General features: G+C 52.8%; 1 protein-coding gene across 6 annotated transcripts in view; it reads right to left on the reverse strand.

Moving 5' to 3' along the window:
* Window positions 1-26,441, reverse strand: part of ZNF185 (zinc finger protein 185 with LIM domain) — a 61,254-nt gene that overhangs the window by 15,993 nt on the left and 18,820 nt on the right. For 2 of the 6 annotated variants that reach the window (XM_081808094.1, XM_081808093.1), the window contains exons 2-14: window positions 19,053-19,131; window positions 18,803-18,926; window positions 18,385-18,450; window positions 16,435-16,473; window positions 16,255-16,332; window positions 15,556-15,645; window positions 14,596-14,682; window positions 13,650-13,733; window positions 13,297-13,338; window positions 12,110-12,193; window positions 3,534-3,638; window positions 2,377-2,475; window positions 368-457 (exon numbers count right to left, since the gene is read on the reverse strand). In XM_081808094.1, the coding sequence (XP_081664220.1) occupies window positions 368-457; window positions 2,377-2,475; window positions 3,534-3,638; window positions 12,110-12,193; window positions 13,297-13,338; window positions 13,650-13,733; window positions 14,596-14,682; window positions 15,556-15,645; window positions 16,255-16,332; window positions 16,435-16,473; window positions 18,385-18,450; window positions 18,803-18,926; window positions 19,053-19,086 (1,022 nt within the window). In that variant the 5' untranslated portion in view covers window positions 19,087-19,131. The remainder of the gene's footprint in view (window positions 1-367; window positions 458-2,376; window positions 2,476-3,533; window positions 3,639-12,109; window positions 12,194-13,296; window positions 13,339-13,649; window positions 13,734-14,595; window positions 14,683-15,555; window positions 15,646-16,254; window positions 16,333-16,434; window positions 16,474-18,384; window positions 18,451-18,802; window positions 18,927-19,052; window positions 19,132-26,441) is intronic. The other 4 variants (XM_081808095.1, XM_081808097.1, XM_081808098.1 and 1 more) reach the window with 4 other exon arrangements.

Genomic DNA, 26,441 nt, shown 5'->3' on the forward strand with positions numbered 1-26,441 from the left:
CCCACCATTTCCCTGCTCCAGCATAATGTATTCTTCCAGTCTGGGCCAGGCTTTGTCTCCCATCAGCCATATCTGTGTGCTCCAGCCTCCAGCACAGGGCAGGTGCCATTCGAGTGATTGTTGATTGAAAGAGTGGGTGACTTCCTGATTATGGAAGACTTCCTGGCTGGAAGCAACAAGGTGTAGTGGAAAGCTTTGTGGCCGCAGAGGCAGAGGCTAGAGGGCTCTAGCTGGGGCTTCAGCTCTTGCCACATGCTTTGGACCAGCTCACAGGCCTTGCTGGCCTCACCTTCCAAGCCAAAGGCTAATGCATACCTGAATTTTTCTCTCCACCTCAGAAGCTCAGCACTGTTGCCTGATGACTTACCCCTTCAGGTGTGCCTCCCTGTCATCCAGGTCTGCTGGACTGTCACTCTTCCAGTCAGCTGGTCCAGCAGAGGCCAGAGTGGCACTGGAGCTGAGGGAGAAAGCACACATGCCTGATGAGGCCTCAGATCAAAGGGGACTCGGGGCCCTTCCCAGTTGCCTTCTCACTAATGATGTATTGTATGGTGACTAACATAACATAATAAAATAAAATTTTAAAAAATCAGGCAGATTGATGCTCACAGCACGTTGAGCAGTCACAGCTCACCTCATCGCCTGTGCAAGCCTGCACTTGAGTAGCATGTTCACTAAGAGTTCCTCATGTTTGTTCTCAAATCTGTTTATCCCATTTGTACTTCCAACCATAATTACTAAATTCAATTATTAAACTCATAAAAGTGAATGGGAAAAAAAGTGAATGGAAAAGGAGTGATTGTTTTCTGCATAAGAAATAACATTTTCTGGGATGCCTGGGTGGCTCTGTCGGTTAAGTGTCTGCCTTTGGCTCAGGTCATGATCCCAGGGCCCTGGGATCAAGTCCCACCTCGGGCTCCTTGCTCAGCGGGGAGCCTGCTTCTCCCTCTGCCTGCCGCTCCCCTTGCTTGTGTGTGCGCGCTCTCTCTCTCTGACAAATAAATAAAATCTTAAAAAAAAGAAAGAAAGAACATTTTCTGGGGCGCCTGGCTGGCTTAGTTGGTAGAACATACAACTCTTGATCTCAGGGTTGTAAGTTCGAGCCCCACACTGGGTGCAGAGATTACTTAAAAATAAAATCTTAAAAAAAAAAAAAGAAAGATTTTCCTTGGAAATATAATAAAGGCAAGTTTCTTAAAAATCACTGTCAAAATAAGGATAGGTAAGACAATGTATAAAACTCTTGAATCTTGAAAGGTTAAAAGTCATAAAAATCTAGACAATTCTTCAGATTATTTTGTAAGGTAACTTGATGTTTGGCTTTATTTTAAGGAAACTGAAAGCAGAAAGCAAAGATTTTACTTTATGAAGGTGTGTAAGCAAGAAGGATGATCTGGATGAATATTCAAACATGAAGCAGAAGTCTACAACAGCAACCAGCAAATTCACTTAATAGCACAAGTGCTGGCCAGCACATAGTGATGCAGGCTGCAAGTGCTGGGTTCTCAGAGAGTCCTCCCCGCTAGTGACAGCTCAAAGAGCCAAGGCTCCAGCCCAGTGGCCTTTCCTGGTATCTGCATGCCCTTGTGGCTCTCGGCAGACACTGGCTTTGTCATTCCTCTTTGTCCATTTGCTCTGAACTTGGAGCTGAACTATCTGTGCCAACATCAGCATACTTATTCTTTGTCCCCAAGGATGACTCATTCTTGGCTTGGAACCACTTGGGGACAGGTGGGACCTTGCCACTTCCTGAATCACCTGAGAAAGTGGCCCCTGACTCCACCCAGGTCCAGGAATTTGAGCCCAGCCAGACATGCTTGTCTTCTCAGAGGGGCCACTGCTTTTCCTCTCACTGAACCAAAGAGCATAACTGGCCAGGAAAGGCTGGTGGGGCAGGAAAAGGAGCTTTGGGGCTTCTGGAAGGGAAGGGAGAAAGCAGAGATGAAGGACCTCCTTCAGCCTGTCCTCAGAGCTCAGCCAAGAAGAAACAAATGACCATCATTTGGTCATTTGTTTGTTAGTCTGTCCCTTCACTCATTCCCCACACATTCATCCTACCTCCTGATGCCTGCCCAGGCAAGGGCTGGGCCTCCGGCTGCAAGTGGGCCCTTGTGCTTGCTCTGTAGGATCTTGAGAGCCAGTGGCAGAAGGTAGAAGGAGCAAGATTCAAGCATCGGCAATTCCCATAAGTGGAAAGCCCAGGGACAAAGGATGTGGTGGCAGCAACTGGAGAAGCGAGCTGTACATAGGACTATGGGAAATGACAGTGCTCAGTCCCCAGCAACCCAAGCAGTTTTGGCAGCTTGACTCTGGCCTGTCACCGGAACATGAGAGAATCAGTAAGTTGAGGCCACCTGCCTTCCCCAGGCAGCTTACCCTCCTCTCCCAGAGCCAATGTCTGCTCCAGTCAAGCCTTCAGGTAGGAAGCTCATGGCTCTGGATCCCACATTGCCATCGCTTGACTGTGTGCTTGACCTGTTACGGGAAGAGAAGCATTTGCTGACTCTGATTAGGTTTTGATCTAATATAACTAAGATGTCCTGAGAGCAAGCCTCAAGGACTAGAAGCCCAGGCTCTCGGCTGCCACCCTGCGCTGCTCCAACTAGAGCCAACCTGACACCAGCAAGTATTTCTGCTTTTCTTCCAAACCTAATGGACCAGGAGCAAGAGTGAAGCCAAAACAATAGAGCAAAGTGGCAACTCAGGAGGAGGCTGGCACAATGGAGGGATCAATGGCTGAAAAGAACAAGGGGCAAGGCATTTGGGGCCACTAATAAACCAGAGCCCAGGGCAGAAACAAGATCCCCAAGACATCCTGGGTCCCCTTCCCTCATTTCCATGGCTGAGTCCCCACTGGGGATCCAGAACTCCACACTGAGAAAATGGTGGCAGACAGGCAAGGTTGTGGGCTCTTATCCATTACTGGCTACCAGAATCCCATTGAAAAATTGTCTAAATCTCAGCCACTGCTCACCACACCCAGGCTTCCCTGGTCTGGCTTGGAGGACAACTCAATGAGATGGTCATAGGATGGCTGGGCACAACCATCCCTTCTGGACTCATCATCCCCCACTGGCTCTGCCTCACATCCTTGCCAGCCTCTACCATGTCTCCCTTTATCCACAGGCCATCCTGGAAGTCCATGCTAGATGTTCTGTTGAGGCCCATGTATCCTTTGGTCACTGACTTCCTTAAACTGCTGACTTGGCAGCCTTGCTTGCCCTGGCCATCAGCAGGACTGCTTTCAATGGGGACAAAGGCACAGTGAAGTTGGGCCAAAGGCTGGGGTGGGGTGGTCTGGCCTAGAGTTTTGTCCAGCTCTGCAACTGGCTCCCTGAGGGCTCTTGGCAGGGGCCTGCCCCTCTCCAGGCCTCATACATTCCTTCATTTATTCTTTCAACAAATATTCATTGAGGACTTGCACTGCCTTAGGCACTGGGGACACAGTGGGGAACTGGACAGTCCTGGTCCCAGCTCCATCCATTGACTTAGACCAAGGGCCACATGGGCTCTATGTCCCTGCACTGAGTTACCTTTCAGAGTCTGGACTGGGGCTCTTGCAGGCCTCCTCACCAAACAAGTCTCTCTTGGCCTCTCTAGGGCTGGGAGCCTCTTTGTCTTTGGAGCCTGGGGAAGAACTATGGAGGAAAGAAACATAAGTTAACCACCCACGAGCCACCCACACTCAGAGGAAGGAAGTTACCTCATCCCTAAATGCCAACTATCTCCAAGGAACTTAAAATCTGGTACTGTTGGACTGGCCAATTCTCAAATTCTCATTACTAATAGCGACTGTTGATTGAGGGTCAGACGCCAATCTCATGATTCTGCATGCATTAACCATCCACATAAACCCCAGGATATGGGCACTGTATTTATCCATGCCTACCTTCCAGATGAGTGAATGTGGGCACAGAGAGCCCAACCAATTTGCCCCAAGTTCCCCAGGTAGCAAGGGGAAGAGCTAGGATTTGAACCCAGTCTGACTGCAGAGTTCTGGACTATAATCCTCCATGATGTTAAGACTGCTCCTAACCTCCTAATTCAACCTCCCTCTGTTCTCTCTGACCTAGTGGGCCACTTCTGCCTTCTTTCCCCCATCTGTCTGTCCTGACTCTGTGACACCATCTCCTACCTCCCTTGCCATACCTTCCCAGTCTCCTTCACTTTTTTCTCCTCTTCTGCCCTGTAATTTTGGTGTTCTCAGCATTCCTTTCCATGTGCATGCTCCACCACCTTGCCCACTTCCTCTGCTCCCATGGCATCAACTACTACCTTCAAGCCAGTGACTTCTACTTGTTCCCACCTCTCTGTGTTCCTGACCCATACCTCCAATGCCTTTCAGACTGGCCCTCAGACAGCTTATCTTCAACATGGCTAGAATTGACTGCCATCCCCAGCCGCCCTCAGCGGGGGATGACCAGGCAGTTGCCACCTCCACACTGGGATCTGTGCTCAGCCTGCTGGCTCTTCTCTCCTTGATTCCCTTTACATTGTACCCCATGTAAACACTGACATTGAATCCCATTATTTCACTTTAATCTGTCTGCATATAACATGGAAATTTCTTGAGCCCTAACCTCTTTTCAAAACCTCAACTACAAACCCTCAAATGCCTCCTGGCAATTTGCATTTGGATGCCCACAAGTAAACTCATCATATATTTATTAAAAAATACGAAGTATTTATATCACCCCTTCTTGCCCCTTCACCCTGTCCCCAGTAGTGTACTGAATTATGGAGCAAAAGGCACAGAGTGGGAGTCAAGCAGCCTGGGTGGGAGTCTTGAATCTGCCTGTTCTTGGCTGTGTTACCTTGAGCAAGTTACTTGACCATTCAGGGTCTCAATTTCCACATCTGTAAAATGGACATAGTGACTGCATTTACATCCTGCATGGGAATACCTGCTAGGCTGTTGGGGCAGGGCAGGACTTGGTCAATTCTAGCTTTCCCTCTTTCTTCTTCCCCCAACTTGATTCTCCCGTTGGAAAGTGGGGGAGGGGCACCCCATGGGATCTCAATGGGTTATCGTAGCTTTGCCACTCCCAGACAAAGTACCAGAAGCCTTGTGGGTTCTTTTTTTTTTTTTTTTTTAAGATTTTTATTTATTTATTTGACAGAGATAGAGAGCACAAGTAGGCAGAGAGGCAGGCAGAGGGAGAGGGAGAAGCAGACTCTCCACTGAGCAGGGAGCCTGACGCGGGGCTCGATCCCAGGACCCTGGGATCATGACCTGAGCCGAAGGCAGACGCTTAACCGACTGAGCCTCCCAGGCGCCCCAGCCTTGTGGGTTCTGAAGACAGGAGACACAGCAAGGATGTTCATTGGAGGCAGCCTGGCTTCCTCCTGCATCTCTTGGGGTCACTTTGCCCTTGTTTCTCATAGATTGTTCACCTCGGGGAAATCAATGAAGCAGCTTGCAATACTGCCTTATTAAAGAAATCGTCACACTGGATGATCCTCAATCATTCCAGCAACAAACACTCCCGCATTTCTGTTCTGGGCCAAAGGGAATGTACGGAACACTTACCTGCAGCCCCTGCCCTCCAGGTGCTCAGAGTTCTTGGGGACAACTGTGCACAGGCACCATATGGAGGCCTGGGAGGCTGGAGCTGAGGGCCCAAGGAGGGAGGATATATAAGGGGTAGTGAGTTCAGGCTGCAGAGCCCAATCAGGTGGGGGACATTGCAGGGTTTTCCCCAGGGGGTTGGCATGATTACTTCTGCCTTTTAGAAATCTCATCCAGGTAGAGATGTGGAGTGTCTAGGGATGGGGCAATAGGAGAATAGGAATAGGAAATATCCCTAAAGTAAAATGGGCAGGACTCAGTGCCTGACTGGGGTGGGGATGTGGAGAAGGAGGAGTCAAAGAGGAGAGTAAAGAGAACTGGAGACCCATCAGGACTCACCTTGGATGCCACTTCCCCCAGGAAGCCTTCTCTTAACCATCCCCACCTCTAGCTGGTGACAGGCCCCTGCTTGGAGCTCCCACTGCCCCAGTGGGCATACACTCTGGCCTCCTTCCCTAGACTCTGGGCTTCATAAGGCAGGGTCTCAGTCTGGCCGCTTAACAGCTGCCTTCCAGGTCCTGGCACAGGGGTCAGGTATGAATCAGGAGCTCAGTAAATATTAGCTGATTGAATAGCTAAATGAATAGAAGACAGAGTGCTGCAGGATCCCTCTCTCCACCTGTCCCTCCAAAGAGAATTGGCCCTTCCCTGCTCAGATCTCCCCTTGCCCCCACCCCAGCTTCCCTGAAGCCCGGCTCCTAGCAAACCCTGCAAGCTCCCTTCCACCTCACCATCCTGCCTGCCTGTTGCATGAATCTCTGCCTCCTGTCTTGGGGCAGGGACTAGGCCCTCTGTGCTCCCTGCTGGTTGTGGTCCCCCTGTCCCTCACCCTCCCCAGCATCAGGTGTATCAGATGGTTAACATCTCTGGCCAGGGGACAGTCACCACTGGGGTGGAAAGAATGAGATGGGGGTAAGGGACTCAGGTTGACCACGTCTCTCACCAACCAGCCCCTGGGCCTGATCATTTGCATCCCTTCCCTACTGACCCCATCTCTAAAATGGCATGGAAGGAGCCCAGCAGGGCCCCCATACCTCATTCCTTCCAGGTCTGGGGCCATCAGGCGAAGTCCTGCCCCAGGTGTCATGATCTGCAGGCGGACAATCTCCTCACCTCTTGTACTGTAGCCAAGGAAGAGAGCCAGGGAGTTGCTGGTAAGAAAAACCTCCCCCTCTTCCCCATCTGTGCCAGGGGTCCAAGGGCATTCTCCCTCAGGAGCCTCCTGGCTAATGCAGTGGGACACCCAGACCCGTTGCCTTTTTTTCCCCCTCTTGTCTCCTCTTTGGCCTTAGGCTTTCTTGGTGCTACAGTTGAGCATGGGCCACTGACCTCCAGGCGCCAGGAGAAGGAGAGTGAAACACCCCTTTACTGATCCCCCACCCATGAGCCCAGACCCCTTCAGGCACAGCAAGGGGCCTTCTGGGTGGAAACGGGACCGCCCAGCTCCAATGCCCTGTCTATAGCTGCTGCCATGAGGCTACTATCCACTTGCGGAGGTGAGCCCTGGCTGTGGTCCCTCTGGAATGTCCAAAGTGGCTATTTGTGAGGCCAGTGGGAATTCTGGGTATATGGACTGATGGGGACTGATGACAAACAAGATACTCTGGAAACCTACAGACCAAATTTGGAGTGAGAGCCAGTGGGTGTAGGATATCAGAGACTTGGGGCATGAAAGCAAGTGACCAGGTGCCTGTGAGCTGGAGCTCACAGAGGATCAGATATTCTCAGCACTCAGAGGGCCCCTTTGAGGATTCCTGTGCTCAGAACCTGGCCCACAAGTGACCACACACATCCCTCCAAGTCTGATGTACTTTTTGGTTCCACTGCAGGGTCTGATACCCAGTAGGCTTGGGCAATGGTGATGGGCAGAACCAGAAAGAATCTAGAGCTCCCTGGCTTTGTGGGGGGTCCTCTGCATCCCAAACTATACCTCCCCAGCTCCTTTAAGACCCATCCTTTAAGATCATCCTTTGAGACCCAGCCCACTTATAGCAACTAATTCCTTTCTTCAGCTGCCTCTGGGTACTAGGACAGTAGAGACAAGGAGTCCAGATGGGGGTGAGGCCCAGGCCTGCCCTGGTGAAGCCCCCAGCCCAGTGGGGGGCAAAATGGGGGCACAGACTGTGCACAAATCCAGGCCCAAGGACACCTGAGAAGCTTCACGGAGCTATAGTCCCACTGGAGGCCAGCTGGCAGGAGACTTAAATGCTGAAATCAGATCTGGCCAAGGAATGGGCTTGACGTGGGGGGTGAAGGGCTTCACATGATCAGACTGGCACTTTAGAAAGGCCCCTCTGGGGTCCCAGGAAGAGGAAAGGAGGAGCCAGGTCAGTGGGCTGCTTGTCTATGTCCCTCCTCGGACTTGGCTGAGACCTAGCACATTGGAGATGACAAGAGGGAAATGGAAGGGCTTTCAGGGACAGGGTGCCTGGTGCACAAGGGGCAGCTCTGATCTCTGTGTCCTCCAATGATAGCAAAATGATGACAGCATAAAACACCTGTCTGGGACACACCCCACTTGAGAACATCACAGGCAAATAAAACATACTTCTTCACTGGTCTTTTTTGTTATGTCAGAGAGGAAATAGGAACAAAGTATCACCCAAGCCTGTCTAAGCTGGTGCCTCTCCTTCAATGCCTTCGTCCTTCTTTGTCACCCCCTTGAGCAATGCCTTCTTGAAGACCCAGCTCAAATGGCACCTTTTCCAGGGGGGGCTGTTATGGGTTGCATTGTGTTCCCCTAAAAGATATGCTAAACTCCTAACCACCAATATCTGTGAATGTGCCCTTATTTTGAAATAGGGCCACTGCAGATGTAATTAACTTAAGGTCATACTGGAGAGGAGTGGGTCCTAATCCCAATATGACTGGTGCCCTTATAAAAGGGGGACCTTTGTACTCAGACACATGGAAGGAATATAGCCATGTGAAAGCAGGGGCAGAGACTGGAGTGAAGCGTCTAAAAGCTAAGAACCAACAAGGATTGCCAGCAATACCAGAGGCTAAGAGAAAGGCCTGGAACAGATTCTCCCCCAGAGCCTTTGGAGGAAACACACAGCCATACTGACACCTTGATTTAGGACTCCTGGCCTCCAGAACTGTGAGAGGATTAAGTTTCTGTTGTTTGTGATAATTTATTAAAGCAAATTCATACAGGAGCTTTCCAGCCTCTCTTCTCCTGCAGCAGCCCACCAGCCCCATCCCCTTGCCAGACCTTCAGCCACAGATAGCTCTATAGTCCAATCTTCAGTTGTCAGCTAGCCTGAGAACTGCTGGAAATCACGGGCACTCATCTAGTGTGGCCCCAGCTGTCTCTGGAAGTACCTCTTTCTCTTGTACCCACAACCACATTTTTCTTTCAGAGGCCAGAAAGGTGGCAATACTGGTCTCTGCATTTGAAGAAGGCCCTGCAGATCAGCAAGCACCCAGGCGCTGTGCCAAGGACTTCATATGCATTATCCCATTTAGAATCTGGGGCAGCCTCAGGAGGTAGGTATTACTACTCACTACTGTATATACGAGGAAACTGAGGCACAGGGGGTTAAAGTACAAGGCCTTGTGCCAGAAGCTGTGCTTTTACTGCTCTCTAGCTTACTCTGCCAGGCAGCATGCTGGGGCACAGCCTACAGGCCTTGCCATGATTGGGTGAGGCAGAAGGCCAAGGAAGCTTGACCAGTGCTCTCATGGGGACAGTAGCCAGTTTCACTGGAAAAGGGTATTTCAACAAGCTCAGTCCAGAAGGTGGGTAAGAGTTATCCATGACAAGGTTAAAGACAAGATGAACCCAAGAAATCAAGCCCCAGGGTGCACGAGGGAAGGCCCCTTCCACAGTTGTGCAGGGAGGTGGGGGGGGTGACAGTAGAGACAAGTAGTTCAGATGTGGATGCTTGATGCTGAGAGGCCTTTGGGATGCTAGGCAGGTCTGGTATCTAAGGGAAGGAAAGTGACAGCTGGACAGCCCCAAGGATATAGCCTGTGGGTGTCCTTGTGTGGCACTCTTTCTGGCCCAAACTTTCAGCCCTCCCTGAAGGCCCTAAAGGGTTTGGCACCTAAAACAAGGGCTTCCCTCCTGGTTGGCCCACTGTGTGAGATGGGGAACTTACCTCAGACTTGAGCCAAGGGGTGTGGGGCAACGTCAGCAGGGCCATAGCTGGGGACAAGGCTGTGATGTTCTCCTGCCCCACTCTGCCATAAACCAGCTTTTTCTGAAGTGCCACAGAACCCAGAATTTGGTTGAGTAAGTGCTCCCCACAGGGCTGGGCTCCTTCAAGGACACATCCAGGCCTGGAATTCTCAAATAACCAGGCAGAGCAAAGCTGGGTGTGGGGAACTGATGGTGGCTGCCTGACCTGACCAGTGGGGTCAGAAAGGAAGGCAACCCAGGACCAGCCAGCAGCTCACGTGGAAGCTGTCTGGGGGGTTGCAGATATTTTGTGACTGCAGAATCTGAGGGAAGAAATACTATGAGAAGCATCACACTGAGCCTCCCTGACCAGCCCCTTTTTGCACACTTCTGATGACAACTCCTTCCTTCTTCCCCATTGTGAGACATCTTTGGTGCCTGGAACATTCCATAATCTGGTCCCAGTTTCCTGGGCATCACCGGCAAGTTTGATCTTGGACTTCTGGCCTCCAGAACTGTGAGACAATATATTTCTGTTGTTCGAGCCACCAGTTTGTGGGACTTTGTTACTGCTGCCCTAGCTATGACAGCCAGCTGATGGGTATTAAACATCCACAAGAATTTTCTGGAATAAATGTTAAAATGCCTCTCAAATACATACTACAGCACAACCTAATTCTTCTATGTTCTCTTTTTTAAAAAACATCTGAAACCATTCATTGCTTTTTTTTTTTTTTAACACAAAACACAAATAAGGAAAAATCAGAGATCTGCACTGTTTGGGGCTGAATTATGTCCCCTCTAAAATTTATATGTTGAAGTTCTAACCCCCCAGTGCCTCAGATTGGGGCCTTATTTGGAAACAGGGTTATTGCAGATGGAATTAGTTAAGATGAGGTTATAGCGGAGTAGGGTGGGCCCCTAATCTAAAATGACCGAAGTCCTTATAAGGAGAGGAGATCAGAACACAGACACACACACAGGGAAGAGCACGTGAAGAGCCACGGGGAGAGGCGGCTATCTACAAACCGAGGAGAGGCCTCCCTCCCAGCCCTCGGAAAGAACCAACCCTGCTTACTCCTTGATTTTGGGCTTTTAGCCTCCAGAACTGGGAGACAATACATTTCTGTTCTTCAAGCCACCCAATTTGTGGTACTTTGTTCTGGCAACCCTAGCAAACTAAGACAGCCCCCGAGTCCCATCAATGCTGCCTTGTGAAGAGCTCTCAAATCTTCCACTTGTTTAAAAGTTCTTACGGACAAAAGTTTACACAAATAGGATCAAGAGAGCGAGGGAGTGAAGAAGAGGGGGCAGTCCTGCTCCTGGGGCTATGACCTCAGGATGGCCTCACACTCCCAGCTCCTTCTGGGCAGAGAAGGTCTGCAGCCTTGCTCTCTTCACCAGTCTGTGCTATGGCAGGTGGCCCCAAGGGACCATGGTCACATACAAATGGTTGTGGGACTTGAACTGGGGAGGGGAATAGGGGCTTGCACTGGCATTATGAGAGCTGGAACAGTCCATGGGCTCCCTGAAAGTGACCTGTAGGAACAGGTGCTCTGCCCCTCTAGCCACAGGATCTTCCAAGGGTGCCATGGAGACATACCACTTAGCAGACTTGGATTTGGACAAAGCCCCCAGTCTAGGCAGGAGCTTCAAACAGCAGCCACAACTGGGAAGTGCTGCTCTCAACAGGACTTAGCTCAATTCATTGCAAAGTACAAGGAGGTATTGATTGCTCTCTATTTGCAGACAAGTGAGCACCATAATTTGCTCAGATACTCGGGGCTCAGAAATCAGAGCAAATCAGGGCCCCGTCTGTAGTGAGATCACCAGTGATCGCCTGCCCTTGCCCTGTCACCCCAGTCCCAGACCATCCCATCTGAATGGCTCACAGGCCAGAGCCACTCACAGCACCCACCTGGGCTCCCAGCTCCCTGCAGGGCTGGGCAGACTCGGCATGCACTCAATCCAAATCGCCCGAGACACTTTGGCAAAGAAGGCAGCTGTGAGCAGGGCTGGGGACTGTGGAGCCTCCTTCTCCAGAGGAGGCAGAGGACACAGTTGGCGGGTTGAACTTGGACAACTTACAGTACAGCTATAAACAGGCCCAAGAATGGCAGGGCTAGGACCCTGATGGTAGGCCCTCTCAAACCCCATGATTAGTACAGTTTCCTAAGATGTTGTGGCTGCCACTGGTTTAAGTTAACGCAGATAAGCATCAAACAGACAAGAGTGACATACTCTCCCTGGACACCGGACTGTTTTGCTCCATTCAGCCCTAGGACATTCAGCTAGACAGGCTCTTACTGATTTCTGTGCCCCATCTTGTCACTGGGCACATAGGGACAGTGACCCTGGGGCCCTGCAAGGCGGTAACCTGGCAGAAGTTCTACAGGCAGAGATGAGTGATTGTTTACCTGTTTGAGCCAGGAGGGGATCTTGCTGGAGTAGGTGGGTCTTGGCTCTTCTCAGAAGGCCTGTCCTCATCCACCACCTCAACCCTTGGGGCAAGAAGAAAAGCAGATGCACTGCTTGTCCCCTGTGGTGTGTTCAGCTGCCCTAGAACTTGCTGCTCCTGAAGGACATGCTTTCTTTCAGTGGTGTCTATGGCCAGGAGGTGGTTCAGCCTGGAGGCTTAGCAACTCCAGTTTGGCATAAGGACAGCATATCAGGTTGAATAGTGTGGCTTTGAACCTGTGAATGTGACCTTATTTGGAAATAGGGTCTCTGAAGAGGTAATCAAGTTAAGATCAGGTCACACTGGAGTAGGGTGAACCCTAAATCCAATGACCAGTGTCCTTATAAGAAGTGGGATATTGGACACAGACACACAGAGAAAAGGTTCATAAGATGATAGAGGCAGAGAATGGAATGATGTGTCTACAAGCCAAGGAACGTCAAGGGTTGCCTGTGGTCACCAGAAGCTGGGAGAGAAGCCTGTGAGTTTCTCTCTCACAGGCTCCACAAGGAACCAGTCCTGCTGACACCTTGATCTTGGACTTCTAGCCTCCAGAACTGGAAGACAATACCTTTCTGGGGTCTATGCCACCCAGTTTGTGGTACTTTGTTGCAGCAGCCCCGGGAACCTAATACAGCCAGTAAGAGCACACCATCGATCTGCCACTGCCCTTTCCTGGTATATTCCAGTCTTCAGCTCGCTATGCCACCTCATCGCAGATGCCTTCTTTGTTTACCTCAAGGAATACCCCTAAAATTCAACCTTCCAGAAGTTTCTTCCTTGTGCTCCCCAAAGAGTCTCCTCTCCCAGAAGATGTTCTGTCTCAACTAATGGTGACACTCCTCCCTCATTCAGCTGGAGTGACGTAACATCCCGATCATTCCCTGTTGAACCCTGTTCACCCTTTAGGGCCCATCTCTAATGTTACTGTCACTTCCAAGGGCCTGGCCAGGCAGAGGCTCCCAGTGACAAACCTCTGGACCCCAGCCCAATAATCCCTCCTGCCAAGGCATTGTCCGGCCTGGTAGCTACATTTCCTTCAAAACCTCAGAGGCTTTCCATGGCGCCCATACTCCACCCCTGCTGGAAGGAGACCTTCTCTGTAGCCAGCAAGAGGCTTCCAAGGCTTCGCTTGCTGACGTTTACCTCTTCGCCATGAATGGGGCCTGCATCTCCTGGGTAGGGCTGCTGAAAAGGAAGCAGAAAGGCAACGTGTTGGACAGAACCCGTGGACAGGTGGTATCATGACCACTCTGCTTTACAGGGACCTGGGCTTCTCTCTCATTCCTAGTACCTCACTATTCCTGATGGCAGGAGCCAGACCTCTCAGTTTTCCAGAAAGTACATCTGAGGATCCCAGAATGTCCGGCTAGGAGGGTTCTCTCAATCAGCCCCTCACTAGCCAAAGGAACCCTGGAGCCCGGATGGGAAGGGAGCCACTTGGTAGCTGAGCCGGCCCAGAAGCCAGGCCCTGCTCTGTCTCCTGCTGTGTAACTCACCTGGTGCTCTTCTTGGCTGCTGACAGAACATAGGAGTGCTCCCGGGGAGCTGTCTTCCTCACCACACTGCTTGCAGCCTCTGACCTGGGGTGGCACAGGGAGGGGGCATCTAATGGCATAAGGCAGGACTCAGTCTGCTAGCATAGCCCAGAGAGGCAAGCACATGAAGCCAAATTAGCACCTGCTCCCAGAACTATGCAAAGGAAACAGAGAGACATATGAGGCCCGGCCCTGTGCTGGATGCTGCCCATCCATGGTGTCTCATTGAACGCTTACAACCCAGGAAGGTAAGTGCTAGTTTCACCCACAATTTACAGATGAGGAAACTGAGGCACAGGGAGCTTTAGTGACTTTAGAGACTACACTCCTAGCCGGTGGCACAGTGGACAGTCAGTGCCCAGCAGCCTGGCTCCGGAGCTTCTGGCTATTCCCCTATACCTGCCAGGCCCAGGGACTTCTGCCCTTAGGATTGCCCATCTGCCAGACCCTCAGCACAGGAGCTTCACGAAGCCCAACAGACATTGGGATTGGGGTCAGGCTGAGCCCACAGGGGTTTTATTTCCTCAGGGCCTAGCTGCTGCCGAAGCACCTGGGCCTCATTTGGGGGTGAGGGGCACTGGCACGTCTGGAGCTCTGCCCGGACTCTGTACACGCAGCACACACAGACGGCTCCTCCCGGGGGCATGGACGGTTTTGATCCAATTTGCTCAGGACCCCTTTTTAACAAACTGATATAAAGTCTCAAAGCACCTCCCTCCCTACAGTCTGTCCACCCACGGTTGAGGCTGTCCCCAGACCCTCATTACCTAGGCTCTGCTCCAGAAAAGGTTCATAAGAGAATTAAAGGTTCATAAGAGGGTCCCCAGCTGGCACAATTCCCATGTCACTGGTCCACGCAAACCTGGGCCCCTGCCCTGCCCGTGGGACGCCCAGCAGGCACCGTTACCTCCGTTTCTGCTCGTCAGACGAGAAGGGCACCTCCTCCTCTTCAGCAGCCCCTGATGCTGAGCTGCGTCTGACATTGTAGGGTGCCCTGGGGGAGGGGGAGGGGTTGAGCATACTGTTGGTTGTGGCCCCTCCTCCCCCATCTCTGCCCCTGCTTCCTGTCACGGGCTGCCACCCTCAGTAAGGCTTCCTGACTTAACAACCACAACAGCATCTGTTGGCATTGTTGCCTCTGAGCCTTTGTTCACACCACTTCTTCCTCCTCAAGAGCCAGCCCTCTTTTCTCTCTTTATCCCAACCCTAACTGTCCCTCAAGACCCAGTCCAAGCCTCTCCCCTTCTCCAGAAAGATTTCCTAGCTGCTCCATGTCACTGGATGATTGTGACAAGGGATAGAAAGCAATATAAAAATGTGGGGCCCCTGGGAACTATAGGTACAACCCACACTTCTGTCCAGAATCCCCCCTCCCTGGGCACATAGTGGGGGGCTTCTTTGATAGGGGCCAGAAGGGGAGCCCCAAAGATTTGTATCCAAGAAGCAGCTCAGATTTCAGCACAAAATGCCAATAATGGATAGGCTCATAAGGCCCCAGCCCAGCCTAGCTTGAACCCCAGAGGGGTGCAGAGGCATGTCCAGGAAACAGAGCTAACCAGCAGCGGCCCCAGAGCCATGATCCGTGACACTTTCTCCAGACCCACTGGCCCCTTCAATAAGCTTCTTTACAGCCCTTGCTCTGCCTCAGATCAGAAGGGCAATGTGTACAGCTGTCCGGCTTTCTGGGGTTTGTCACCTCCTTGGTAAGCTCCAGGTCACAGCGGCAACTGGCAGGAATGTCAGGCTGGCAGGACTGGCACTCCTGGGCCATGCTCAGAGGCAAGCAACCAGCTGCCCTCAGCTGGCCTGGTGTTTGGGCTGGTCCTTGGAGGAGGGAACTGAGCTGGGTCTGCAATTGCGTACTTACAGCTTCTTGTAATCCTCAGTGGTCATCTTATAGCCAGAGGAGGAGGGGCGGGGAGGCCCAGTAGGAGCTGCTCTCAGTAGACCGGTAGCACTGGAGAGGAAAGGAGTTCCCATGTGCCCACTCCCAGGCCCCCTCTTGCTTCCAAATCTGCCCACATGGCCCAGGAGGCATGTGGCTGGTGGCCTTTCCTCTTTTCTCTCGGCCCTGCCAGCCACCCAGGACATCTGCACCACCCTGAGCAGGGCAGCTCTCCTGCCATGGGTAGGCTCAGGCCCGTTGGCCCTGCCTCTCTGATGGAGCCCAGGTTCAACTTGACACCAGGGTGCTTTGATGATGATGTGTCACCTCAGTCTGCTGGGAAGAAGGTGGACTAAAGCACACAGCTCGGTGCGGTCGGCCAGCAGGTCAGCTGTGAAGCCTGCCCAGCCTCCTCCCTGTGTCTCTGCCCCAGTGACCAGGGCCAGTTGGGTAGTGGCCCAGGGTCTCCCAGAGACATGGCTACTGGGAAACCCAAGTGTCCAAACCGGACCATACATCCACCTGGGGGCTTTCTGTCCCAGCACTGCTCTCCAGGGCCCTGACCTACACAGGCAGAGAGAGCTCCCACCTACCACCCCTCCTGCCCGCTCGCCTTAGTGACAGGAAGAGTAATCTCTCGGCCACGAGCTTGGCCTAGGCCCTCACCCCATGGACACACACCTTTTTGGAGCTCCGTTGGCCTTGGGGAAGTGCTGCTGGGGCTGACACGAGCTGTCTATGGGCTTGGTGAACACTCCCCTAAAAGAGAGCCCAGAAGTAGTCCAGTGAGCTCCCCTGTGAGAAGCCTGGGAACAGTGCGGGCAGGCATAGGGAAGTGGGCAGGGTCCTGTGGTCACCTACCGGATGATATAGCCAGTGGGAGCCCTCGTGCTTGGAGGCCTGCCAAGGGAAAAGAAGGTATGAAGTGAGGCAAAGATGCCCTACTTTCTCCTGCACCCAATGACAGCAAAGTGGATTGGCTGGTGGGTGTCCAAGTGCGGTCAGAATGAGGGCAGCAAGAGGGGCAGCCACCCCTTCACCCCAAGCCACGGTGCCTGCTCTGCTCTGCCCATCTCTCTCATGCTCCGCAGGAAAGGTACCTATGGCTGATTCTTCCAGGACTGGCCCAGTATGGTCCTGGCTCACACCAAGTGCCCAGGAAGCTGTACTCCATGGCTGAGCATTTGCTGAAGAGGGTTCTCCTGCAAACTCCAGCTTTTTCCTGGCCTGCCAGGGCCCAACACTCCCGTGAGAAAGAGGTCTTTGGGGATTGCTGACAGCCCTCTCACCCTCTACTCTCAGAACTGGAGGCTCCATGGTCAGAGGCCTATGGCGGGGAGAGTCCATGGTCTCTGACCTCATATCTCTGCACAGCCTCCTTTGGAGAGGCTCATGAGGGCCCAAGGGGTAGAACTAAAGCCAGATACCCCTTCCTTCCTGCTCCTTGGGGCTTCCCTCCTGCAGCTCCTGAGACGCCCACATCACTGTCTTGATGAAAGTTCGGGACTGGAGGGCATGGCTGGAAAACAGACTGCACATGCTGGGTACCTCCTCCTTGGGAGCAACTGAGGGGGCTCAGAGGACTGGTAGTGGCAGGCAGCCAAGAGCTGTGAGTTTGGGGTGCAGGGGCAGGAGACAAGGATTCGGCAGATGGCCCTTCTGTGTAGGAACAGAGTTTAGTGCTGGAGCATGGGTGGGGGGAGTGGGTCTAAGGGAACCCCATGCAAGCAGGTGGGAAGGACAGCACAGAGCCCCAGTGTTCTCCATCTTGATAGATCCTTGTCCTTAATAGGGACAGCCTCCTGGAAGTGACAAAGTTGCAAGAACACTTGGGGTGGGACCTGAGAAAGAAAGGTCGCTTTTCCCCCATCTAGCCACACAACCATTTTTGGCTAAAATACCTGTGCCTGGGAGAGAATGAGAGCCAAAGTTTATGTAGACTTTCAGGTATCCCTGCTCTAGGCCCTGAGTCACAGTGCCCCGGGATGTGCTTTCCAAACATACCTCCAAACAGAGGCTCAGGGTGAGAACTGCGCCACCCAAAGTAAACAAGCCCCCCAACGAGTAGACTATCTTCGAACCGTCCTCAGGTCTTCAGCAACTTTGCCAACTGCGGCAATCACAATCCATAATTCTCTCTTTTATGATCATCTCTCTTCTTGGGTCATGCCTGTGTTCCCCGCTAAGATGTCAGTTCCCTGAGGGGAGAGCTGTGTCCTCTGTGCCAAGCACAGGACTTGGCTGGTAGTGGGTGCTGAGTCAGCGAACAGTGGTGATGGGCAAGTCCATAATTATCAGAGCATCCCTAGACACCGATATGTGGAAGTCCTCAAAGTAGAGACGTGATGGGCTGTTCCCTTTGGCTAGCTGTCAAAATAGGTCATCCTGAACTTGGGAGACCGTTGGAACAAATGTGTGAGTGTCCCGTAACATGCTGATTACCAAGTATCCTCAGCAGTCAGGGCTCCCCATGGGAGAGAGTCAAGTGTGACTCTCAAAGCTGCCTAAACCACCTCAGAGATGTTGTCTCACCCCCTACGGGGGCTTCTCAATGTCTAGTAGACAGCTGGAACCATGGAGGCCCCTTAGGCAGCCAGCTTCAAGGTCACACGGCAAGGCCAGGCGCCTGAACCCAGTGACTCCTGCATTCCCTTTCCCAAGGGGGACCAGAGCAGAAAAGCCTGTCCTTCCTATGCATTTGAAATGACTCACTGCAGACCCTGACATCTCTTCCAAGCTTGGGATCCCCCTTATCCCCTGAAGACTGCAGCATGAGGCCCACCCACCAGCCATCTGGGCACCACCTCTTACCTGGCCTTTGGGACTTCCCCAGCTGATGAAAAAGATGTGGCACGACTCCGACCAGAGGGCAGCTCTCTGGGGAAAAAGAGTCGTGAAAAAGTGGCTCCCTACCATCAGCCACCCTGCAGCCTCCATCCTAGAGGCTGCCTGCTGACTCAAAGCAGGTGAGGTGGGGTGCAGCATTCTCATCTCACGTTCGCCTTCCTGTATATACAGGCCCACCCAGCACCCGAAGTCACAGGGTGAGTCTGGCCTCAGCTGGATTGCTTTCCCATGCTTCGCCCTCCCCAGCTGGCCTGTGGCCACATGGCCCGGCAGAGGTCTGAATGGTAGAAGTCCCTCAGCATCCCCAGGTACTGACAGGCCCCTGTGGATCACAGGCCCACCCCAGCCCATTTTTGCTGGCTTCCCAGCTTCCTGGACTTACAGAGTGTGCCCCTCCGATTCAGCCTGCTTGGTGATCCAGCTCTTGTCCCCCTTCAGTGTGGTTCGAACCTTCATCTGTTTGAGGACATTATTGCGTTCTTCCTCACCTGGTGGTAGGGGCTTCCCTGGAAGGAGCAAGGCCAGGCAGCCTCAGAAGGGGAGCCCAGCCCCAGAACCCTGAGGCCTCCCTTCCAGTCCTCCCAATGTGCCGCTCTCACAAAGCCTGGGACAAGAGGGAGCCCAGGCCTCACCTTTAGAGCTGCTTCCAAGAGCCGAGATACTCATGGTGTTTGCTCTGCAGATCCCTTCTCAGTTGATTCGACAGGGCTCCTGGGGGCAAAGGCAAGCACATGGCTTGTCACTTGATGCATTTATAATGGCTCGCAAGACCATCCCGACGGGCCTTTCGGCATTGGGAAGCAAGAGCTGGTGCAGTTCTGGGTAGTGGGCAGAGGCCAGGGAGTGAGCACACACTGTCTGCCTAGAGCTGTTCCCCTGCGGAACACGGCATGGGCTGCCGGGGCTGTCTGTTCAAGAGATAGCTGATAAGGGCAGGCCACGAACCCTCCTAGAGAGCTCTGATGGCCAGATTCCAGGACCAGGGGAGTGCAGGGGACAGAGTGGCAGCGGTGGGGCCACCACAGAGTCAGGCTTCCTGAGGGCTGGCACTGGTGGGCTCAGAAAGAGGGACTAGGGGAAGGGTGGGGGCTGGGAGACCAGCTGCTTTGGGGCCGGACCACCTCTCTCACTCTTCAGTTGCTCACAGACTTTGGGCTGGCCAGCTCACCTCTCCAGTCTGCCTCAGTGTCCTCATTTGTAAAGTGGGATTGTAAAACGTCTACCCTTCAGGACTGCTATGAAGGCAGAATGCACCAATGTTCTTACAAATGCCTGGCACCCCCTGGCACAGCAAAGATCTCAGGGCAGTTGGACAGGAGCCAAGCAGCAGTGACTCTCAACCTGTCCTCGCGGGGAGAGGGAACCGTCAGTGGTCTTCAGTCAGTATAAGCACAGCCTGAGGGCGTGCAGCCCTGCGTGGCTCAGGGGGGTTGGCTAGTTGTAAGGACTTGCTGCTATGCTCTGCTTTCTTTCTCTCCCTCTCCGTATTCTTGCACTGCTGTCCCTCCTTGCCTCTTCTCTGCCCTTGAGCCACGTGCTTCCCTCCTGTGGCCAGCGAGGGGTGGACCACAGTGGTCTCTGAGGCCTTCACAGCACCATGAACGTCTTTGCCCCAGAAGGGGCTGGGGTGAGGAAGCCAACTCTCCAAGCTGGGACTGGCACAGTGCCTCGGGGAGATGGAAGGCCCATATTGTGAGTTTAATCCCAGCCCTGGCCTGCCACAGCTGGCCCCTTGGACCTCAAGAGAAGGGCTGGAGGTTCAGGCAAGCGGGCATGATGGGAAGGAGGGGCTGTGGCCCTGCCAGAACAGTCCTGAGGCACAGCAGTCTCCCTCTTAGGAGCCTGCCACCCTCGGGGCCTCTCCAGGGCCAGGCCCAGAGTGGCCAGGCCCTGCTGCCAGCTGGCAAGGCCTGGACATGTTTCCTTAGAGGTCAGGGGCACACTAAAATAGGTAAGGCAAGGGCCAAGAGCAAACCAAATCTGCCGCATCAGCAAGAACTGGCTTTCCCATAAACCACACTGAATGAGCAGCCCAGGAGGCCCAAGCCTGCTGCTTGCCAGGAGCGGCACCTCATCACTGCCCCACTGCCCAGCCCCTGCCCAAAGCTGCCACGTCAGATTTCTATTGAGCGGAACTCATTCCATAGGTGATCTGTGGACCTCATAGGTCCAACTGTCCCATCCCAGCAGCCCATGGAGTAGCTCCACTGGGCAGGGCACACAGACAGAGTTGCCACCTGGGATCTTGGCCTCTCAGTCTGCCGGTGCTTCTGATTGACTGTGAGACCTTGGGCAAGTCCCTTACCTTCTCTGGGCCCCAGCTCAGGGCCTCTCCTACTGCTGAGTCTTTAGGTTCCTTCAGGAAGTCTTCAGTTTCCCCTTGACAAACCTGTTGCCCACACTGCCTAGAAGTTTTCTGCTAGATCAGAACCAAACCAGCTACCTCCAAAATCAGGACAGATGTGCACACATGCAGAATGACAGAGGCAGAGGGGCCACTGGGAACTCCTTGGCCAAAGGGCAGGGACACGTGTAAGAGCCCACAGTAAGGAGGAGTGGACTTGTCTTAGGTCCCATCTTTACAGCTAAGACCCCAATCACAAGACTCAAGTCTTATTGCCCCCACCTCACCAGGCAAAGAGCAGGGCTGTGCCACATCTCAGAAGTCTAAAGTTCTTTTTTGATAGGATAGTAAATCTGAAAGAGGGAGGAAATAGTGTCTTCCCATGGGATTAAAGAAGGCAGCTCTTTGGAGAGCCTTTAAAATGATGAACCCCAGACAGACACATGGACACATGCGGTCTGAATTCATGTCCCAACTACAGAGCTGCCTTTCCCCTCCACTTCCCCACTCCCTCCTCTCCCTGCCCCACACAGCCCTGGACCCCTGCTTTCATTCCTGCACCTTGGCCCACATCAGCCCTCGTTTCTCATTCCACTTCTGCTGGCTCTCCACTGTCTCTAAGCCTGGGGGCAAACTCCCCAGTCCCCTGACCCAGCCACTTTTCTCACAAGTGTCCCTCGATGTTGACACTGTGCTCCAAGAAGACAATGTCTCTCAACATACCTGGAAGGTGGCCCTGCCGTGGTAATCCCTATGCCTTTGCTTATGTTGGTACCCCCCCCCCTCCCAGAATGCCCTCCAACTCCTCTTGCTGAGCTAAGCCCTGCCCCTTCCTGGAGGGCCCACTTGTCTTGCCTGTTCCTGCTCCTACTGGGCTCTCCCCTCTTTTGACCTGAGTGCCTTGGTACTGTTGATCGAAGTCTTCCCTAACAAGACCTGCTCCCTCTACCAGCCTCAGCAAGGACAGAACCCAGGCACCCGCCTCACACCACCAAAACACACTCTGCACTGAAAGCTGGCAGGAGCCATGCTTCTGGCTAACCAAACATTGCCACCCCTCCTTGGACCCAGGTCTCCTCTCAGACCCACCATCCCCTTCATCCCCAATCAATGGACAGCTGGGTAAACCCTCACTACAGACAGGCAGCTCTCACGCACTGTTGGTGGACAGGTCAATGAACACATCTTTTCAGAGGACAAATCTCTATATGTACTGAAAGCCTTAGACAGGGTAAGACCATTGGTCTTTCAGCTTCCCGTCACAGCAATCTCTCCTCAGGAGACAAGTGAGTAAGGAGAACAAAGTATACTAGAGGGGTGGTATCCCAGTGCTGAGTATAATGGTGAAAATTAGGCAATAATCTAAATTCCCAACAGTCATATTTAAACATATTCTGATCCAGTATTCAAGCAACTACTATGTAGTCATTACAAATGATATTGATATATAGTGGTATTTAACAAACCTTCCTATATATGGTTTCCTTATATCGTTAAGTGAAAGAAAGCTTTAAAAAAAAAAGATGTGTAGAGGGGCACCTGAGTGGCTCAGTTGATTAAGCGTCCAATTCTCGGTTTCAGCCCAGGTCATGATCTCAGGGTTGTGAGACTGAGCCCCAGGTCGGGCTCCATGCTCAGAGCAGAGTCTGCTTGAGATTTTCTCTCTCCCTCACCCTCTGCCCCTCCCCCACTCTAAATAAATAGATAAATAAATAAAATCTTTAAAAAAAAGATGTGAAGGATGGTGCCATTTACTTAAAAATCTATGTACATTACGATGCACAGGGAAAGAAACATCTGGATGGATATATACCAAAATACTTCGCTCTTCTGTGTATTCCATTTTTCCTATAATGGATGTGCATTGCCTGTGTGATAAAGACTAAACAAACAGTGGCTTAACCAAAGGAAACGGGAGCTGGGGTTGCTTGGATATCTAATGATGGATCTCAAAAGTTGATGCCAGGTGAGCAGTGCTGAGGAAGGACTGGGAAGTGAGGAGAGCCAATGGATGCAGCGGAGAATTCTCTCCCTCCCCCAGGGTAGACATCCTGGATGGGGGGGGGGGTTGTACCTTGGGCCTCTAGGGACCCTCTGTGCTGCTCTGAGCAGAGCCTTACCACCTGCAGCCACACACACGACCTCCTCTAGGATCCTGGGTCCTCTTCCCTCCCACAGCTCACGTGGGAGGGAGAACAGGCATGTTCCCACCCTACTTCTAGTCTTCCTCTTCTTCTGGGCACTTGGGCTTCCTTCAAACCCTCCTAGCCCCCCCTGGCATGTGAGACCTGCCATCCAGAAGGGCCACCTGGTCTGACAGCTCACATCTTTGCTCCTCTATCCCATAGTTTGGGTGTCATGATGTTGGTGGGTGTCCTCGTCTCCTAAATGGCACATGTGAGTGCATTTCTAGTCAGGACAGCCACTCTGCACCTTTTCAGTACTACAGCTCCTGTTTCTACCTTGATACAGAAAGTCTGCCGGTACCTTAGGAATTGCCATATTGCCCTGCTTAGGGGCCTAGCCTGGGCCACCAAAGGAACAGGTGGCTTATCTGCCACCTTTCACCCTAGCTATCCCTCATAGAGCAACTCCTTGTGCCAAATCCAAGCAAGGCCCTACACGCAGACTACACCAGCCTGTCCCAGGGCAGCTCAGGACTAGGTCAAAATCCTCCTGAGCAGGCCAGGCCACCTCAGACACTAGATGGGTGCCTCCAGCCCACCATTTGGCCCTTCACATCCTTCTTTCTACCCTTTCTGCCCCCCATTAGCCCACAGATGTCTCCTGGGGCGACCAGGGGGAGCATCCTTAGCAAGAATGAGTGGGGGAGATGGGGACAGGCCCTCCCTGATGGAGATGGCCTCCAACTGCACCTTCCTACAGCTGAAGCCTCTCAAAGGCTTTCCAGCAACTTCCCAGGAGGGGCCTCTGGCCCTGATTAGATAGAGAGAAGCAAAAAGCCAATGAGGGAGTGCAAGGAGCCTGTTTTCCCCAGGCCACAGCAAGCCTGGTGTGGTCAGGGAGTGGAGTTGGAGCTGATGCAGGCAGATTAGCAGGAGGGAGGGAGCCAGGGAATTGGAAGACAGTGACGCAAAGGCTTGGCTGATGCACAAGGAGACAGAGATGGAGAGAGAAGCAGCAGGAGGAGGGGTGTCCCATCACCCCCCAAGGACAGGGCGTGCTCTGCCTCATAGATGAGAAGGCTAATTCAGAGAAAATTTTCTAGAATTGCCACCCTGCTTGACTTTCCATGTTGTGCACACCCTTTTTCTCAAACAGGCTTCGGTGTCTTTGCCCTTGCAGCTACCTCCTTGCCAAATGGCCTTGAGCCTCAGCCCAGGCAGCATCTCCCAGAGGAGCCCTCAAGTCCCACAGCTCCTTGGCTGAGGAACACAGCCTGGTCTCATTCTCAGTCACACTGCACTAAAAATGTCTGCATTTCCCACTAGCCTGGAAGGAAAAGGGAACCATAGGAGAGGAAGAAGGTGTAGAGGTACAGAGCCCCCCTCAATCAGAGCACAGCCTCTGCCCTGGTGGCTGTCTCTGAACCCCGAGTGTCACCCATCCTGGAGCCTTTACTCTGGTGCTGCAGCTGCCCCCATGCCGGCCTGCCCAGGACTGAAATGCCCTTCCCTGCCTCCCCCCGCACAGCTGGGACAGGCTGGACTCTTCCAGACAACTGGGTGAACACCAGTGAGGGGGCAAGGCCGCTGGGCCTGTGAACACAGGCAGCCCGGCCCTCGGTCCCATGGGCCCACCCCAGGCCCGGGGACCCTGGCCTGGGATCTTTGTGCCAAGGGCTTATGTGCAAGAAGACAGCAAGCTGAGCAAGTGGGTGGCTGGGGACTGGTGGAGTGCTGGAACAAAACACCCTTAGCTTCACACACAAAGGAGCCGCAGCCAAAGGATACAGGTGTTGGGGCTTGTCTGAATGTGTGTGTGCTGGGCACTGGCCACAGTGAGCAAGCATGAGTGGGCACACCACAGACAGAAGAGCAAGGGGCATGACTTCTTCCCCAGAGGTGAGTTTTGACAATCTGTACCCAGAGGGCTGAGAGGGAGCCCGGCTGTGTTTCCCTATGTGTACCAACTTTCTGTGAGCCCCATCCCGGGCCAGCAGGGATCACATGTAGTTCTGTCTTTTGGAACCCAAGCCCACAGCTCAACTCTGGGTTGACCCCTTAAGTGTAAGTCAGGGGTGGCTGAGGAAGCAGTGGAACAGGACAAGAGGGCACAACCCAAAACATGGCCCATACAGTCAAGTCCAGTGACCAAATACAGATGTGGCAAGTGTCATCTAGACAAAGGCATCAAGGCCTTGCACCACCCAGTGCATGGGCCAGTTGCTGGGCCAACTTCAGGCCACGTTTGAGTAAAATTCTGTCTCTGAGCATTTTTATGGGGCTCCAAAGCAGGGAGCCCTAATAGAGGCAGAACCCAAGAATCACTTCAATAAAAATGTAAGTGCTCCCATCTGGGTCATGAGGGAAGAGGTAAAATGATGAAAAGTCCCTTGTCTCCCAGCAACTTGTTCCCAAGATGGGTAAACCCAGCCAGCTGTGGTCCTTCCACTGGGCACTGTTAGGCATTCTCACAGAAGACAATTGACCTAGCAGGAAGGAGACTCCTTTCTCCCATGGAACCTTGGCTCCCCATCATCGGGTGAGGGTGTCAATGACTAAATTATGGAAAGACAAAGCCTGCAAGGAGGACCACAGCTGTCATACCTGTCCCACCTGTCCCCTCTTGCCTTCCTATAACAGCCTGAGTTGGGCTCTACAACCCCAAGGCTCTGGGCTGCTAGGGCCCACATAGCTCCCCTGACCAGAGTCCCTCCATGCCTCCCTTCTGGCCCAACTGGTGATGGGGGATTCTGAGCATGGGGACGAGGCTCCTGCTCATTCTCACTGTAAATGTTCTCTTTGGACAAACCGCCATCAGTGGCCCCAGGATGGGGGGAAAGACTCAAAGAAAAGACCCGTGCCTTAGATCCACCTTCCAGAATGGGTATCTGGGTCCTCTTTGGGTGTGTTCCAAGCAAATGCCTTTGAGCTTCCAGGTAAGTCTCCTCCCTTATGCATAAATGCCCATGAGAGCCTCCCACTCAAGTTTCTTCAGGGTAATGAACTATACCAAGATTGGGGTGATCTGGGTTACCTGGGGAAGGGTAATGCTGAAGTAGTCGAAACCTGCCTGCTAGAGAACCCTGCCTCCTACCTTTTCCCTCTAAGCAGCAGAAACAGAAGCTAAGAAGGGGGTAAGAGATAATGCTTGTTCAGAAAGCTGTAGAGCCAAGCCAGCTGCGTTCATTATGTGTCATTTCATGGGAGGGGCACACTCATGCTGTTAGAGATGTGGAGGACTTGGCCAAGGCCAAGAAGCCACACATCCATGATGTCTCTTCCAACTCAGGTGCAAATGAAAGAGCATTAGACAAGGAGTCCAAGTCCTAGCTCTGTCAAAACAAGTCACTGGACATGTCAGTTACTCTCTGGCTGCAGATGAAGTCCCTAGTCATGGAGGGGAAGGCATGAGTTTCAGTGCAGCTCCTGTGCTCATCACCAGGGCATGGGACCCCATGTAGTGCTGTTTTCAGGGAGCTTCTCGCCCTGTTCTGTCCTCCCTCTGGAACATCACCTGGAGTCGAAAGCCCAGCATCTCAGGGAGTGCCCAG

This window comes from Leptonychotes weddellii, chromosome X, assembly GCF_054177405.1.
Source record: "Leptonychotes weddellii isolate Sample4059 chromosome X, ASM5417740v2, whole genome shotgun sequence".
NCBI lineage: Eukaryota > Metazoa > Chordata > Mammalia > Carnivora > Phocidae > Leptonychotes > Leptonychotes weddellii.